General features: G+C 42.2%; 1 protein-coding gene across 1 annotated transcript in view; it reads left to right on the top strand.

Moving 5' to 3' along the window:
• Positions 1-17,902, top strand: part of PIK3C2B (phosphatidylinositol-4-phosphate 3-kinase catalytic subunit type 2 beta) — a 109,399-nt gene that overhangs the window by 55,975 nt on the left and 35,522 nt on the right. The window contains exons 15-21 of the mRNA XM_075264102.1: positions 4,626-4,768; positions 9,974-10,162; positions 11,579-11,672; positions 11,996-12,090; positions 13,990-14,170; positions 14,346-14,453; positions 14,937-15,029. Coding sequence (XP_075120203.1) covers positions 4,626-4,768; positions 9,974-10,162; positions 11,579-11,672; positions 11,996-12,090; positions 13,990-14,170; positions 14,346-14,453; positions 14,937-15,029 — 903 coding nt within the window. The remainder of the gene's footprint in view (positions 1-4,625; positions 4,769-9,973; positions 10,163-11,578; positions 11,673-11,995; positions 12,091-13,989; positions 14,171-14,345; positions 14,454-14,936; positions 15,030-17,902) is intronic.

The raw sequence follows: 17,902 nt of genomic DNA, 5'->3' as shown, positions 1-17,902 counted from the left end.
GTTGGAAATATGTATTGTCATAGAGGTCTCTCATATGGACTGATGCTAGTGAATCATTGCTGTCTGTCTTTAATCTTTGTTGCTGCTGTCGGCCAGTGTGTAGACTGTTGGGTTCCTTCCATGGCTCTGTGTATTGGCTTCTACATTTTCCTATAAAACATGTCTTTGATTCACTTTGTTTCCTTCAATCACTGTACTTGAGGAATTGGACATTTTTACAAGGTCTGCATCTAATTTCTAAATTCTGCTGATGCCAGACTATGTGGCATATTATGAGTTCTATGGTTTTTAGTAAATAGGTACATCATCCTTATGTGCAGCCACTGGAATATATATATATATATATATATATATATATATATATATATATATATATATATATATATATAATAAAGTGACAAGTACCTAGGTTGTGTAAACAGATAAGAAATATAATAAATATATATATATATATATATATATATATATACACACACACACACCTAGGTATGTCACTTGACCCCTTAGGTTGTGATGTATAGCGGTAACAACAGAATATATTGTGTAATAAATAGGGAACTCCAACAAAAAAATCCACTTCCACCAGGATTGGGGCAACAAACTAAATGTTTGCTCTGAGTACAGGAAATCCTAGCTATGGCTCAATCTACATATAAGTGGCTTCAGTATTTTTAAGACAAATCAGAACAGACCTATCTGTCAATTATAGAAAAATAGAAACAGAAGAGTGACTGTAAAAATAAGACCACATGGTCCATCTAGCCTGCCATTACATTGTTACCATTTTATCATAGGAAAGATGTGTTTATTCCAGGCATTCTTATAGAGGACCTTTCACTACCTTCAACAAATCTAGCACTTTGCATCCCTCGGAATCACACCCCTGCCTAACACTGCCCTTCTGACATAACATAAATGGTACAACCAGCCCCAAAACTAACTGCACTTGTTGCTCAGGAGCAATGGGGGTTAGTGAAGAAATTCCAAGTGTACTAGAATCAGTGGGGCAGAACCTATTATACTAAAAGTTGAGCCCTCTTTAAATTCCCTTATTGTAGATTTCCCAACCACATCTTCTGGATGGTTGTTCCAAGCTTTATTAACAAACACTTCCCTCCTGAATCTTATTTATACCTTTGACATATGTAATTATCAGTGCAGACCACGATAGACACAGAGAAGATCTTAAAAACAATTCTTGAGGTGGAGGGAGAGCCACCTTTACCATAAACAGGAGAAGGTTTACTTCTATTTTGAAAGTTGCAGGTGGTACTTGGGCAGACAGCTACATTAAAGGGAGTTCACCTCCCCCAAGCATAGAGAACTGTCACCTCCGTATTACAGAGCACATTGCAGTGATACAAAAACAAAAAATCATACCTTTATGTCACATTTGTAGAGTTGGAGAAACACAACTTTGAATCTTTATTCAAATGAGCCAGTTGGTGCACTGGGGGTGGCCTTCAGCTTCCTGGAGCACTGCCTTCAGACACCTACTACCTTCTGCTTGTGCCACCCCTTGCTCAAGAATTGATCTTCCTGCTGCTGGGACATCACCTAACCTACTTGAGAAGAAAGAGAAGTGGCCTACCTCTAGTGCAATGAATCGTTTGCATAAGACTTTAAGGGTCCATTCGCACGGAGTAACGTGCCGCGTGATGTGGCACGTATACGGCATGTGATACTTTGTGCGCCGTAAAAGCTCCCATTGATTTCAATGGGAGCCTGGATCGTATACGTGGCGTGATTTTGCGGCCGTGATTTTGCGACCGCAAAATAACGCCGCGTATACGATCCAGTCTCCCATTGAAATCAATGGGACTTTGCGCGCAGTAAAAGCTATCACACGCCGTATACGTGCCACATCACGCGGCACGTTACTCCGTGTGAATGGACCCTTAAGTTGTTTTTCTCCAAATCTACAAAAGTGTCATGAATAACAAAGGTATATTGTATATCACTAGAATGTCCTCTGTAACATCATGGTGGCAGTTGAATCTGCTTGGGAAGGTGATAGATTCCCTTTGTCAGTTGGCCCAGTGAACAGACCAGCTTAAACACTTATAGTCCATCATTTCTCTCTCTCGACAACCTGTTGATTTAATTCTCTAGGGCCTCCTTTTATATTCCTTGCAGGGCACTCTAGTCATGACTATGACTATTCCTTTAAAAGCATATACCACCACCACCACCGCTGGTGGTCACTGTGCCTGAATTATTAAGAAGCTCTGGCCTCTTTTCTGTGTTGGCGCACTGGATTGTGCCTTATTTATAGTCCACTCTAGTCCGAGATGCTGGCATAGATTTGTTATTGCGGGTTCACATCTGCGCCCAGTCTCTGCTTTAGCCAATACGGCGGGTTTCAGTCTTCTGCTCCAAGAAACTGGACAGGAGATGGAAACCCGGCGGTCAGTTTTCAAACCCATTCACTTGAATGTGTTTGCAAAGTGACCGCCCATGTGCGTCTTCTGCCTCTCCGTAGCGAACCCATTTTGTTTAACCGGACACAAAGTCCTGCTTGTCCGACTTTATATCCAGTTTAAAAAAAAACGGTTTCGCCATGGAGAGGCAGAAGATGCATACAGGCACTCGCTTTGCAAACCCAGTCAAGTGAATGGGTTTGAAAACTGACTGCCGGGTTTCTGTTCCCTGTCCAGTTTCTCGGGGCTAAAGCGGAGACTGGGTGCAGGTGTGAACCCGCCCCCTGACTTGCGCCAGTTTTATGAAATCCGTTACAGTAAATTTGTTGGGCCAAGCATGGTGCAAAAAGAGAGAAATGGAGCATTTTTGGTGCAAGAAAGAATTGAGCTAGTCTTCTTGCATAGAAAGAATTGGAAATGTTCAACAAGTCAGCAAGATATCTCAAGTAAAGTGGGCTTTAGAAAATTCATATGTACACTAGCCCCAAAGTACATTATGGTTTAGCAGTATAAGGCCTCGTTCACACGGTGTAACGTACCGCATGATGTGGCACGTGTACGCCGCGGGACCCTTTGCGTGCCGTACACGCTCCCATTGATTTCAATGGGAGCGGGGATCGTATGCGCCGCGCTAGTTTGCGGCCGTGAATAAATGCACGGCCGCAAACTAGCGCGGCGCATATGATCCCCGCTCCCATTGAAATCAATGGAAGCGTGTACGGCACGCAAAAGGTCCCGCGGCGTACACGTGCCACATCATGCGGCACGTTACACCGTGTGAACGAGGCCTTATACTGCTAAACCATAATGTACTTTGGGGCTAGTGTACATATGAATTTTCTAAAGCCCACTTTACTTGAGATATCTTGCTGACTTGTTGAACATTTCCAATTCTTTCTATGCAAGAAGACTAGCTCAATTCTTTCTTGCACCAAAAATGCTCCATTTCTCTCTTTTTGCACCATGCTTGGCCCAACAAATTTACTGTAACGGAGCGTGTACGGCACGCAAAGGGTCCCGCGGCGTACACGTGCCACATCACGCGGCACGTTACACCGTGTGAACGAGGCCTAACACACTTAAGCAGACCATTGGCCATGATAAAAGACAAATTTCAAGCATACCTAAACAATTTTTGTAATTGAATAGTGTATTTGACTATAAGAAATCTGTTTCCTTTTCCACCTATTAGAATGATTTCCCTCCTCGTCACCTTATCAGACTGTTTATATAGGATTCACCCCTGTATTCACCACGTACACACAACTGTATGGAGAGGGGAAGAGGCTTCTGCTGCCTGGACATTGATTTATTTGATCATTCTGTGCAGTATAATGTCTTATCTGGAATATATAGCAGTATCAAAGATATCTCTCATTAGCAGAGCACAGTAGCAGCAGTTATTGGAGTGGTTTTTTTAGCTGCCATCTCCTCTCTCCATAGACTTCTATGTAGGAAATAACTGAAAAGTGGAAAAGGAAGCACACTTCTTTAATAACCTGCATTACAACATTTCTTACATTCACTTGTACTATTCATTTATGCAAAGTCAATTATAACTGGATCAAAGATACCTATTATACAGAATCTTTCCCGTAAAGGTTGGGGTTAAAGAAAGGCTTCATGTGCCACGTCCTCCGCTCTTTGTATTTGGAAATAAAGCAGCACTTCACTGGATTAAGAAAAAGGGAAAAAGAATGAATATAAAACAGCTGCTAATGTTTTTTTTGCCAGGAAACCAAGAGTGAAAGAACTTTTGAGTTTAATAATGGAGACTTTTTTTTCCCTTTGCGAAAGCAGACTTTTTTCTTACCATAAAACCAGTTTGCATAACTTTAACCAATGAAGTGCTAGTATAAGGCAGCAAATTGTCATGGAAATTTTAGAAAGTATTGGATTCAGCTGCTGGTGTTCACCCAGGTAGGAGACTCAGGAGCTCACACAGACAAGCAGAGTCTGAAAAGCACCAGCAGGCAGGGATGAATAATGGATTATAACATGTGCCATTAAATACTGTGGTTGACTCAAAGAAAGAAATTGAAGAAACAGATGAAAACTAGTCACAGACTGAAATTTTCTTACTAGAAGTACGAGTTGATGATATTTGAGTATTCTCTCAAACACATATAAGAATATTATGGGTCAGAACAGAGTTCACCTATCCAACTTCACTAGATCCTCTGACACCTCTTGTTTCTGTTGCAGATTGATTTTCCAACCTCCGCTTTTGATGTTAAATTCACAAAACCAGAAAGTGAAGCCTATAGTCCCAGATACGATATTTCCAGCTTGTCTGGGGACGATAAAAGCAAGTTAAGGGAGGCCATGCAGAAGGAATCTTTATACTGGTAGGTACTAGAGTTTCACACTGATACATTTTCTAAGTTGTGAGTATGTTTTCTATTACCTTCATATAAAAAAAAATAAAAAAAAAAAATCTCAATTTGAAATCCTAAATGAAGCTGATGTGACATTTCATTGGTAAAAAAATTGTCAGATCTGATCTTTGTGTTATCAGTGTTTTCAACAGGTGGGTCTTACAAGATGGCATCACACCTGTCTATAGACTGCCATTGTATCTCTACTACAGTAAAGTGATTTTGCAGGGGTGCAGAACCACAAACATCTAGTGGACAGATGTAATGCTATTTTTAGAAATAGCCATGTGTTAATATATATGTATACAATAATAACCATAATCAACATGACTAAACAGTAAGGTCAGTGGCGTAACTAGGAATGGATGGTCCCGTGGCAAACTTTTTATGACCCATAGTGGCGCCTGCACACAGTATTATCCCCCATAGTGGCCCATGCACATAGTATTATCCCCCATAGTGGCCCCTGCACACAGTATTATGTCCCTTAGTGGCCCCTGCACACAGTATTATCCCCCATAGTGGCCCCTGCACACAGTATTATGTCCCACTGTGGACACCCATAAACAATTATTATACTCTGGGGTCTTTTCAGACCCCAGAGTATAATAATCGGAGATCCAGGGGGATAAAAACATTAAAAAAAACTCTCTCCCCTATCTCCCGGCTCCTACGCTGTTGGCCTCCGAAGTAGTCCATCTTCAATGACCTCAGACGTCACATGACCCGGGACGCAGGCTGGGGTCATGAGACGTCAGACGACTAGGCCGAATCCTGCCCGGATCGTGGAGAGGTAAGTAACAGTGTTTTTTATGTTTCCTACCTCTCCCGGTCTGCCGATCATTATACTCGGGGGTCCGAAAAGACCCCCGAGTATAATGATAGCAGCGGTAGCGGCTGCCGTCGGGCCCCTAATGTCCCGGGCCCTGTGGCAGCTGCCTCTGCTGCTACGGTGGTAGTTACGCCACTGAGTAAGGTTATACACACTGACACATTCCAAAAAAGGGTTCTAGGGTTAATGGTCAGTTATCATTATAGCAGAATGGTTGCCAAGCCTGAGACCGTAAACTTTCTGGAATTTGTATAGACACCCTCTATGATAACAAGCCAGTTTCTAGTGAGGTATAACGATATGTACTAGTAGTTATTATTTTTATGCGCAATAATTCTATACTTAAAATTTCCTTTTCATGTAACTAATAAAGCATCTCTAAGGGATTGTTGCCATGCTTTCAATATCTCGTGCGCATACTAAGCATGGCTATTGTATATATCAAAGACTGCACTTATATACCCTAATACTTGTCACAACCCTTTTAATGAAGGGACTTTCTGCAACATGGATGATGACTAGTAGGTACAGTATGCTAACCATCATATGCATAAATATATGTTTAAATGGACAGACCAGATTTACCCAGATCACTTTGTTCTCAGGGTATATACTGAGCTACATTTCCTTATTTCACAATCTTCCCCATAGGCATGTGTCTTGCTTTAGCCAAACTCTCAAATAATTTTCCTTGTCTTAAGTACATATAGCAGACCTCCAAAAATATTCCATATACTGGACAAGTAAGTACAGGACTGATCAGATTATTGTAGACTTTTTATTTTCTTTTAAGTCTCACCCAGACCAGAATTGAGGCCGCTTTCAGCAATAACAAACCTTAATAGCGTTTGCTATCCAGTCATCTTTGATTCCCTGATTTTACATTATATAAGCCGCCTTCTTCCGCAATACTCTCTATGCCAGGCATAATACCCCCGTGACAACACAAAAGATCATCGCCCATGATTTTAGACATGGCTTACCATCTGCATGGGCTTTTCTTTTTCTGCTGTCAGTAGAAGGCAAAATATTCTTGACATTTAGGTCACAGCTGTTTTTACTGCTAGCATATGTCTGGCAAGGACCCTGGGCATTTGTGTGTCCCTGGTGCCTATGTTTCTTGTTCTTACATTTAGACTATACTTGTTAATTCCTTGTAACTGAAGATGGCACTGGAATCTACCACCTGAGGCAGTCTACTATGATAAAATGGTTTTTTGGGACTCTCCTATTGATCATCTTTCCATAGGATTGATCATAAATATCAAACCAGTCCAAAAGCTGAAGCTCCTACAGAACAGCTGACTGAATGGGCTGCAGCGTTTGGACAAGTACTGTATTCCTAGTCCAGTGCTTTACATTGAATAATGGCTGTGGTTGATATTACAGCTCAGCCCCATTCATTGGAATAGTATTGAGTTGCTGTGTGGCCATGTGATCAGTGGTTGTCAATGGCCTGAGAAGTGAAGCTCACCCAAGCGTTCCAATCTCTTCAAACAGCAGGTCAGTACCAGTCCCAGATGTTGGACTTTACTGATCCAAAATATCATTCTATTGAAGAATGAAACAGAACAGAAGTGCAAACACAGAAGAAAAGAGATAGAAGGGCACATAGTGATATTACAATGGGGTATCTCAGTACCTTAAAGTAGACTTCAGTCTATATACTGTAAGTTTATACAGTATTGCAACCTTCTCAAGAAAGCATTTCAACTGCTGTTACGCCTTCTATTGTATAGTTTCAACTTTGGGGTGAAGAGATTATGGACACGGTTTAGAAAATGTATGGAATTACAAAATTTAAAGGATAAGAATTTATTGTAACTCGAGTAAGTGTAAATTGACACAAACTGTTCCATAATTTGTAACATTTTTCAGGGCATCTCCTGGTTTTATATACTATTTGTTTAGTATAATAGTGTTGGCCATATTTCTCCACTGTGATATAGGGTCTCCTGTCCATCAACCTCATAGAGTCTTTTGTGCAAGGAGTAAGGGTTCATGTAAAAAGATAGGTCTGATGTTGCCAGCTTTCCTGTCCTTTCCTGAGTCGTAATAGTGTCATTGACATATTCTTGTGCCCTGAATTGCACGTGTGCCGCTTTTATCATCTGGCTCGCTTCTGTCCACAATGTGGAATCAGAATATAATACACTAAATAGTGTTCTGTATCCACCCAATGACCAAGGTGATATTTATCTACCCTAGGGATACTCTTGGGAACCCCCTTGAGATTGTTGCTGTTCATTTCCATTCCACAGTTAAACATTATACTTTATTTACAGTCTTTGAGTGTCTTATAGTATTACACGCGACATGTAATCGTTCTTTAGCACATTGACCTTCTGACATTTTCCTTTGATAATATGCAAATTCTGCCATTCACATCTCTCTACTATCATCCTCGAAGGTCATCTGTGAAAGTGTCCCCAAACCTAGACTCCAGGTGTCAGAAGAGTTCAGAACATGTCATGGGTGTGATCCATGCATTACACATACTCCCATGCATGTTGCAGCTGTCTGATGGTAACTTAACACTCAGTCTGGCCTGGGAATATAGCAAGGAAAAGGGGACTGTAACAAGCTTTCACAAAGACTTTGTCGTGTGGCTGCATAACCTGTCATTTGAGCCTCCTACAACAGAGACTCATAAGCGATCGCTCAGACTTCTAGTCTCCAAGGACCGCTGTTTCATGTTTGTAGTGTGCTTTCAGTTACTAGGCTTTTATGGTGTTATCATGATTTCATGTATTGTTACAGCACTGTACTGGTTAAAACATTTTCTTTTATCATTTATGTAAAACATTATTTTTAGTTTAATCATTTAATAAATGGTCAAGAAAACTAACTGAATATCTTATGATACTAACCTATCCATGTCCTGCTGAAGCTGGAGTGTGGTCAGGTTGTGTAGATGTTTGTGTATTCTGCCCTCTAGTGACTGAATTACATCTCTAACTTTGAATCTTTGGTGTTAACAACAACAATAATAATAATTAATTAATAATTATACATAGTTATATAGTGCCAACATATTCCACAGCACTGTACAATTTGTAGGATTCAAGTACAGACAAAAAAAAGACACATTACAAAGGAATAGTCAATTCACACAATGGGACAGAGGGCCCTGCTCACAAGAGCTTACAATCTATTAACATTTAATGTTCATTAAACCTCGTTGACATTTATTTACAAATCTGAATGCTGAGCTTTGTATACATGATATATGGTTCAATATATGAACATGATGTGGAGAGAATGCTCTGTATACGCTCAGATGAACATATATTCATATGGGCCCGGCATATGCCAAAATGACACTCTTTTGGCATATGTTCAAGCAGTATGTGTCTTTCTAATGCTAGGGGATCAGTAGTTTATATGCTTTTTTACAATCTGTGTCTTAGGGACAGTATGTCAGGACCCTAAAGCTCCATTCACACTGAGTAACGCTGGCGTTTTTTGTGCTTATTTTGGCACATAGCGCCGCGTAAACGCCGCGTTTGCATCGCGCTATTTTGCGGTCGCTTTGTATGGCGTTTACGCGGCGCTATGTGCCAAAATAAGCACAAAAAACGCCAGCGTTACTCAGTGTGAATGGAGCCTAAGTCTGTTTTTAATAATAGGTGATATTCCATGTGTATACAGCAGGCATGGGCTTGAAGAGCGCTGACCCTGGGAAAACCAATAACTAATATTTAAATGCCTGATTGTTGGGAGCCCCACTACTGGGAGCCTCGCTGATCATGAGAATGGGGTCTCTTGTCCGCTGTTCTTGCTTACAATGAAGAGGAGATTAAATGAGGAAGGGGTCGAATATGTGCTGCCACTCTTATTTGATACTGACAAAAATAGTACCCAGCTATCTGTATCTATTCTATAGACATTGATTGGAGTGAATGTATGTATTCCTTACCCCCACTCCATTCATCTAAACAGGAAAGAGGAGGCACAGGACTCCTGCTCTAGTGACTAGTGGGGGGTTCTAGAGGATGGGACCCCAGTGGTCAGACAGATATAACCTATCCTGTGCTAGAAGTGTTAGTTATGATAGAGATCAACTCTTTGAGTTCTCCAGTTCGCCAAAGAGAGAGGATTTCTGATGTAACTGGAGGTCACTTAGACTATACCTATTATATAACAAAGGGCCACAACAACATGGGGATCCCATTTGAAATCTTTGCCTACACTAGTCATTATGGGTTAATAATACGTCTGAGTTTGCTATAGGCTGTTCTATAATGAGGAACTTGCACAAGTTTGTTTTATAATGTGTATATATGGTAGGACGATTCTCTACTATTTTCTAATTATTTTATTTTTTAAAATTTTTTTTTCAGGTTGACAGATGCAGATAAGAAAAAACTATGGGAGATGCGCTATTACTGTCACTCAGAGGTTAGCTCCCTTCCATTGTTGCTAGCTAGTGCTCCAAGTTGGCAGTGGTCATGTCTCCCAGACATTTATGCCTTGCTGGGTCAATGGACTCACATGAAACATCAGGATGCTCTGGGTCTTCTTCATGCAACGTAAGTAATCTTTCCTACCTTCGCTCTTGTCTGGCCTGTAGTGCATCTTCTCAGGATTTCTATAAACTGTAACTAAGCTTTCATATGTTTTTCATAAATCTATTGTGCAGTTTAAGGCCTAGTTCACATGGGGCTATGGACCGCGTATTTTGGTCCTGATTTTGACGCAGGAAGCCGCGTCAGAATATGACCAAAATGCGCCTGCCACGACTGTTGCAGCTTTCAACAGTCGCGGCTTCCCTCTCTGGAGTAGGCCCAAATGAATGGGCGTAGACCCGAGGGTGCTGTCGCAAGGCGGACTCCGCGGCTGAATCAGCCGCAGAATCCACCTGAAGAAAGGGCAGCTCGCTTCGGTTTGTTCCTGCTCACGGGAAAAAAGGACGTTTGCAGTCTACATAGACCTCTATTGTGAGGGGGCGGATTTTGAGGTGGATTCGGCTTCAAAATCCGCCCCCCTCTTGCCCTGTGTGAATGAGCCCTAAGGAAACAAATATTGCAAACCTCACTAGAGAATGTGCCGGTGTTTTTAACTATTACTTATGTCAATGGTCCATACTCCATATACAAGCAGAGGAGGGAAGAGGAAACCGATATGAGAAGATTGGATAGTAATTTCTGATAACCCAACTGTGTTGTGAGAGAAAACTGTCTCTCTGTCTCCTGGAGCTCTCCTCCCCCTCCCCTTCTACTGTATTGGTTTGAATAGGGCAGAAGGAGGCGGCAAATAAATGAAGAATCTGGCACTTTTCTTTAATAAAGTATATTACAAACTGTGTGTTCACCTGCACTATGGATTTATGAAAAAATAAATAAAAGGTTAGTTATGCTATAACTGTTTGAACTCTGCAGATTGCTATTCTCTGGTCATAAGGGAAACGGGCCAGTGGGAATTTGGACTGCTGCCTTGTGATACTGATAACATTATATAATGGAATTGATAGTTATGATAGCATCATAGTAAGATAGATAGTAAGCTTTATTATAGCGTAGTACCGGGGGGGATAGGGGGGCATTCCTCAGCATCATGGCTGGGCAGTAAGGAATGCCCCCTCATAGTACAGCAGTACACACAGTACTGTCAGGAGTGACCGTCCCAGTTACGCAGTCTGGAACATCCTTCTGACAGTGAAGAGATATCGGTAACTGCACCGTTAGCTCGTCCCTGTGGCACATAATGGGAAAGTCAACAGTGCGCTGAATTCAGCGCACTGTTGGCTTTCTAGCGGTATTAAACCGCATGTGCCCAAGGACATGAAAGGTCCTCTTCAACTGCATCAATAATTCCTCAGACTTGGTGAGATGTGCTATCCAGTTACCATCACTTTATTGAGCAGCTTGTCTTTTTAATGACCTTGAACGATTTAGCAAATTTTCTTTGCTTTATCACTTAATGTGGACAACTCTGTGTTTCAACAGTTTCCCTGATCAAGAGGTAAGACGTACAGCGGTGCAGTGGATTGATACGATATCTGATGCTGAGCTTCTAGATTACCTACCGCAGCTTGTACAGGTGAGTATATTTTGTAGAACGGCTTACATCTATATGTTTGATGCCCATTTTATTCAATGATTGCAATGGACCCCCATTGATTTTAATGGGCTGGTGCAGACATCTGTTCATTTCCATAGGGATATACTCAATTTTGAACTATTTTTCAGACCTCAGAACTCCATTCTAATCTCTGGACTTAGAAAAGTACAGGGGGAAAAAAACTATTCATCTGTGCTGCCAACCATATGCAGCACATGACCCGAAAATGAGCAAGTTGTGTGCTGTGTAAATGAGGCCTAATAAAATAATTTGCTTATTTATCCCATATCTTCCCTTATCAGGCTTTGAAGTATGAATGCTATCTAGATAGCCCACTTGTGAGGTTCCTACTGAAAAGAGCCATCTGTGACTTAAGGATCACCCACTACTTTTTCTGGTATGTTATTAATTTCTTCTCTATAGATTTATGTTTTAATATCTCTTTCCATGCTACTGGGTCTGAATGATTATTTTACGTAAATTCATGTATTTATAGAGTTAAGGGTGCATTCAGACTACGTAACGCCGGGCGTGTATGAGAGCCGTACACGCCGGCATTACGGCAGACTGCCGAACACTTCCCATTCACTTCAATGGGAGCGCTCGTAACAGCGGCGTTTACGAGCGCTCCCATTGAAGTGAATGGGAAGTGTTCGGCAGTCTGCCGTAATGCCGGCGTGTACGGCTCTCATACACGCCCGGCGTTACGTAGTCTGAATGCACCCTTAGGGTGAATTCACACTGAGTAAACGCTAGCTTATTCTGAACGTAAAACACGTTCAGAATAAGCGGCGTCTAAAGCCGCTCCATTCATTTCTATGGGAGCGGGGATACGAGCGCTCCCCATAGAAATCAATGGGCTGCTTCTTTCACTCCGTGCAGTCCCATTGAAGTGAATGGGGAGTGCCGGCGTGTACGGTAAGCTCTGCTCATGCCGGAGCGTACACGCCGGCACTTCCCATTCACTTCAATGGGACTGCACGGAGTGAAAGAAGCAGCCCATTCATTTCTATGGGGAGCGCTCGTATCCCCGCTCCCATAGAAATGAATGGAGCTGCTTTAGACGCCGCTTATTCTGAACGTGTTTTACGTTCAGAATAAGCTAGCGTTTACTCAGTGTGAATGCACCCTTACTCCGCTCAATTTAAAGGGGTGTTTCAAGTAATTATTTTTCTACTTCATTTTGCTTTAAAATTAATACAAAATGTCATCAAAAGAGCCAACCTCTCCATTCGGCCAGGAATCCAGGAGATGATCTTTGTTTGTGTCCCTGGTCTTTGTTAAAGGGATTCTATCATTACAATCCTGTTTTAAGCTAAACCCATGTTGGAATAGCCTTAAGAAAGGCTATTCTTCCCCTACCTTTAGATATCTTCTCCACGCCACCATTCCTTGTATATCCTGGTTTTCGTCCATATGCTAATTAGTTTTCATGCAGCACTGAGGGCGGTCCCCAGCGCTCAGACGGCACTGAGGGCGTCCCCAGTTTTGCAAGAAAACTATCCAGCGCCACCGCCTTCTCGTTTAGCTCCTCCGCCTCTTCCTTGTCCTGTCACTGCGAGAAAACTAATTAGCATGTGGATGAAAACCGGGATATCTATGGAAAGGCGGCACGGAGAAGACATCTAAGGGTAGGGGTAGAGTAGCCTTTCTTAAGGCTAGTCCAATGTGGGTTTAGCTTAAAATGGGATTCTAATGATAGAATCCCTTTAATTTCTTTAATCCATACATGAATGGAGCTGAGAAATGTTGTTTGAACCGTACATCACCTCTCAGCACCTGACTGGCTGTATTTCTCATGTGTGAGCCAAAAGTCAGATACAACAAGGAACCCAAATGCAGAAACTGCTGGATCCCTGGTCAGATAGACAGGTGAACTTGTATATTTTGTTGTTTTACGCTGGAACATTCCTGTACATACTGCTACATATCCTAAAAAAACAGGTATTTTCCGACATCGCTATTCCATGAAACTGAGTGGCAGCTGGTATGATAGCATATCTTAGAGGAGAACCTAAAATCCAGAATCCATATCAGTGGAAAATAAGTATTGTAATGCCATTCAGGACACTGCAATAAACGTGATAGTGAGAAACACGGCATTACATCACGCTACTGACCAAAAGTAGAATGCAATAAAAGATGAAGTAAGAGGGGCTGAGCAAGGGTAAACAAAAGTATTAAATAAGACATAAGGGGTCCAAAATAAATGGAGGGGAAACAAACCTGTATATGACATGGATTTGTTTTTGTCAGAACATACAAGTATTTTAATGAAGATTTATATATATCCTAGGCTGCTAAAAGACTGTCTGAAGGATTCTCAGTTCAGTATTCGCTATCAGTACTTGCTCGCCGCTCTTCTGTGCTGTTGCGGGAAAGGTCTGAGGGAAGAGTTTGACCGTCAGTGCTGGCTGGTGAACACATTGACTAAATTAGCGCAGAAGGTCCGAGAGGGAGCGCCATCATCCAGACCTGTAAGTGTGTTGGTTTGGTTATTGTCTCTTCCGTCATATCTCTAAATTTATTGATGGATTACCAGGCTTATGTGATATGAGCTTGATGTATATTGCTGGAAGTTTTTTTCCTTATTTTTCGAGGTTTTATAGTAACAGCTTCACATATTATGAATAATTATGATCTTTTGTATAGGAAATCCTAAAAAATGGGTTAGAAGATGTCAAGCATTTCTTCTCAGTGAATGGATCGTGTCGACTCCCACTAAGCCCTAGCCTTGTTGTAAAAGGGATTGTGCCTCAGGTAATTTCCATAGCTTTAGTCATGTAGGTCAGTGAGCTTTTGAATATAGAAAAAGTCACGTGAATTATGTTCATTCATTCTGACTTTGTGTACAAATAGTCATACATATGTCCTGAACTGTGCCTAACAGAGCTTAGGAAACACAAGTTCTTTCATTCTGGTTGTTGAAGTATTCTTTGTTACTCTCTCTATGGGAATTTTGCTGATACTGTTTTGTTGTCTGTCGTTTACCTGCAACAAGTTTTTTTTAATGTTACGACTATTGATAAAAAAAAAAAGTTATGTGCATAGTGAATATCATAAGATCCATTTTCAAAGACTTGTTTCAAAAACCGGTAAAAATTGTGTATAGTGTTTTAAACGACCTGGTTATTATATTATATGGTTATATCTGAAGTGTAATCTGGTAGATTTAATAGAAATAAAGCAGGCAATCTGTTAATATCTGTCATTGATCATTTATTGTGTATTTGTTTTTATCAGGGCTGCTCACACTTCAACTCAAATGCCGTGCCGCTGAAACTTACCTTCCAGAATGTGGATCCACTCGGAGATAATATACCTATTATATTTAAGGTATCTGTCTACAACTTGGCAATGGGCAGAATGAACAAAGATTAAGAAGTTCATATCAATTGGACACAAAACTTATAGTACTACACATTTTATGCCACAAAAAAAATAATGTATCCTCTTGCAAGAGGATAAAATGCTGATTGCTGGAGCACTTTTCTCCGAGCATGATTCATGCGGACATCGCACAGAAAACACATGGACCCCTTTATAGTCTATGGGGTTTGTGTGGTTTCTTAGCCAACAGTTTTTTTTTTTGTTTTTTTTTTAATGTAGATTGTGAGCCCCATATAGGGGTCACAATGTACATTTACTTTCCTATCAGTATGTCTTTTGTAGAATGGGAGGAAATCCACACAAACACGGGGAGAACAAACAAACTCCTTGCAGATGTTGTTCCTGGTGGGATTCGAACCCAGGACTCCAGGGCTGCAGTGCTAACCGCTGAGCCACTGTGTTGCCCCTAGATAACCGCGTTTTAATGCGTATGATATTCCATCCGGGGGGGCCCCCAGGGAGGACGTATAGATACGTGGCTCGCAGGGCAAGGGTTTAACTATAAATGAATTTCTGCAGAAACCTGTTTATATCTTTTATCTTTCAATCCTGCCTCTGTGTCTTTATTTCCTTATTGTGGCCAAGGTTATATGTAGAGGCAGCCTTGATTTTTTTTATATTATTGTTAACGGACTATTTGAAGGCATTGCACTTTAGCATTATCATTTCCTTATTGTGGGAGACAATTGTAATGACTCAAAGCAGGATCAGAACGTCCTCATTTATGTACTGTTGTACCTACAGTAACCAGGGCATGGGCAGTAAACTGTATCTTTGTCACAGCAAAAAAAATAATCCTAGCTATAGCTCTGGTTTGTTATGACTAGAGATGAGCGAACACTAAAATGTTCGAGGTTCGAAATTCGATTCGAACAGCCGCTCAATGTTCGTGTGTTCGAACGGGTTTCGAACCCCATTATAGTCTATGGGGAACAGATACTCGTTAAGGGGGAAACCCAAATCCGTGTCTGGAGGGTCACCAAGTCCACTATGACACCCCAGGAAATGATGCCAACACCTCTGGAATGACACTGGGACAGCAGGGGAAGCATGTCTGGGGGCATCTAACACACCAAAGACCCTCTATTACCCCAACATCACAGCCTAACAACTACACACTTTACACACTCAATACCACCTCTCTGACAGTAGGAAAACACCTTGAAACATGTGTATTTGGCACTTGCAGTGAGGAGAGCTTGTCACCAGCAGTGAATTTGGCCCTTGTAGTAAGTTGAGGTTGGCACCAACATTTGTTTTGAAAATCAGGGTGGATTGAGCCTCTAACCAGCAGAGTTTGGGCAAATTCATGGTGGAGGGAGCCTCTAAACACCCCAGTTTGGGCAAATTCATGGTGGAGGGAGCCTCTAAAAACCCCAGTTTGGACCAATTCATGGTGGAGGGAGCCTCTAACCAGCCCAGTTTGGGCAAATTCATGGTGGAGGGAGCCTCTAAAAAACCCAGTTTGGACCAATTCATGGTGGAGGGAGCCTCTAACCAGCCCAGTTTGGACCAATTAATGGTGGAGGGAGCCTCTAAACAGCCAAGTTTGGACCAATTCATGGTGGAGGGAGCCTCTAAAAAACCCAGTTTGGACCAATTCATGGTGGAGGGAGCCTCTAAAAAACCCAGTTTGGACCAATTCATGGTGGAGGGAGCCTCTAAAAAACCCAGTTTGGACCAATTCATGGTGGAGGGAGCCTCTAAAAAAACCCAGTTTGGACCAATTCATGGTGGAGGGAGCCTCTAAACAGCCAAGTTTTGGGAAATTCATGGTGGAGGGAGCCTCTAACCAGCCCAGTTTGGACCAATTCATGGTGGAGGGAGCCTCTAACCAGCCCAGTTTGGGCAAATTCATGGTGGAGGGAGCCTCTAAACAGCCCAGTTTGGACCAATTAATGGTGGAGGGAGCCTCTAACCAGCCCAGTTTGGGCAAATTCATGGTGGAGGGAGCCTCTAAACAGCCCAGTTTGGGCAAATTCATGGTGGAGGGAGCCTCTAAACAGCCCAGTTTGGACCAATTCATGGTGGAGGGAGCCTCTAAAAAACCCAGTTTGGACCAATTCATGGTGGAGGGAGCCTCTAAACAGCCCAGTTTGGGCAAATTCATGGTGGAGGGAGCCTCTAACCAGCCCAGTTTGGACCAATTAATGGTGAAGGGAGCCTCTAAACAGCCAAGTTTTGGGAAATTCATGGTGGAGGGAGCCCCTAAAAACCCCAGTTTGGACCAATTCATGGTGGAGGGAGCCTCTAAACAGCCCAGTTTGGGCAAATTCATGGTGGAGGGAGCCTCTAACCAGCCCAGTTTGGACCAATTCATGGTGGAGGGAGCCTCTAACCAGCCCAGTTTGGGCAAATTCATGGTGGAGGGAGCCTCTAAACAGCCCAGTTTGGACCAATTAATGGTGGAGGGAGCCTCTAACCACCCCAGTTTGGACCAATTCATGGTGGAGGGAGCCTCTAACCAGCCCAGTTTGGGCAAATTCATGGTGGAGGGAGCCTCTAAAAAACCCAGTTTGGACCAATTCATGGTGGAGGGAGCCTCTAACCAGCCCAGTTTGGGCAAATTCATGGTGGAGGGAGCCTCTAAACAGCCCAGTTTGGACCAATTAATGGTGGAGGGAGCCTCTAAACAGCCAAGTTTGGACCAATTCATGGTGGAGGGAGCCTCTAAAAAACCCAGTTTGGACCAATTCATGGTGGAGGGAGCCTCTAACCAGCCCAGTTTGGGCAAATTCATGGTGGAGGGAGCCTCTAACCAGCCCAGTTTGGACCAATTAATGGTGGAGGGAGCCTCTAAACAGCCAAGTTTTGGGAAA

Source organism: Leptodactylus fuscus, chromosome 2, assembly GCF_031893055.1.
Source record: "Leptodactylus fuscus isolate aLepFus1 chromosome 2, aLepFus1.hap2, whole genome shotgun sequence".
NCBI lineage: Eukaryota > Metazoa > Chordata > Amphibia > Anura > Leptodactylidae > Leptodactylus > Leptodactylus fuscus.
The sequence above is the reverse complement of the archived record's forward strand: the minus strand, read 5'-3'. Positions and strand labels throughout refer to the sequence as shown.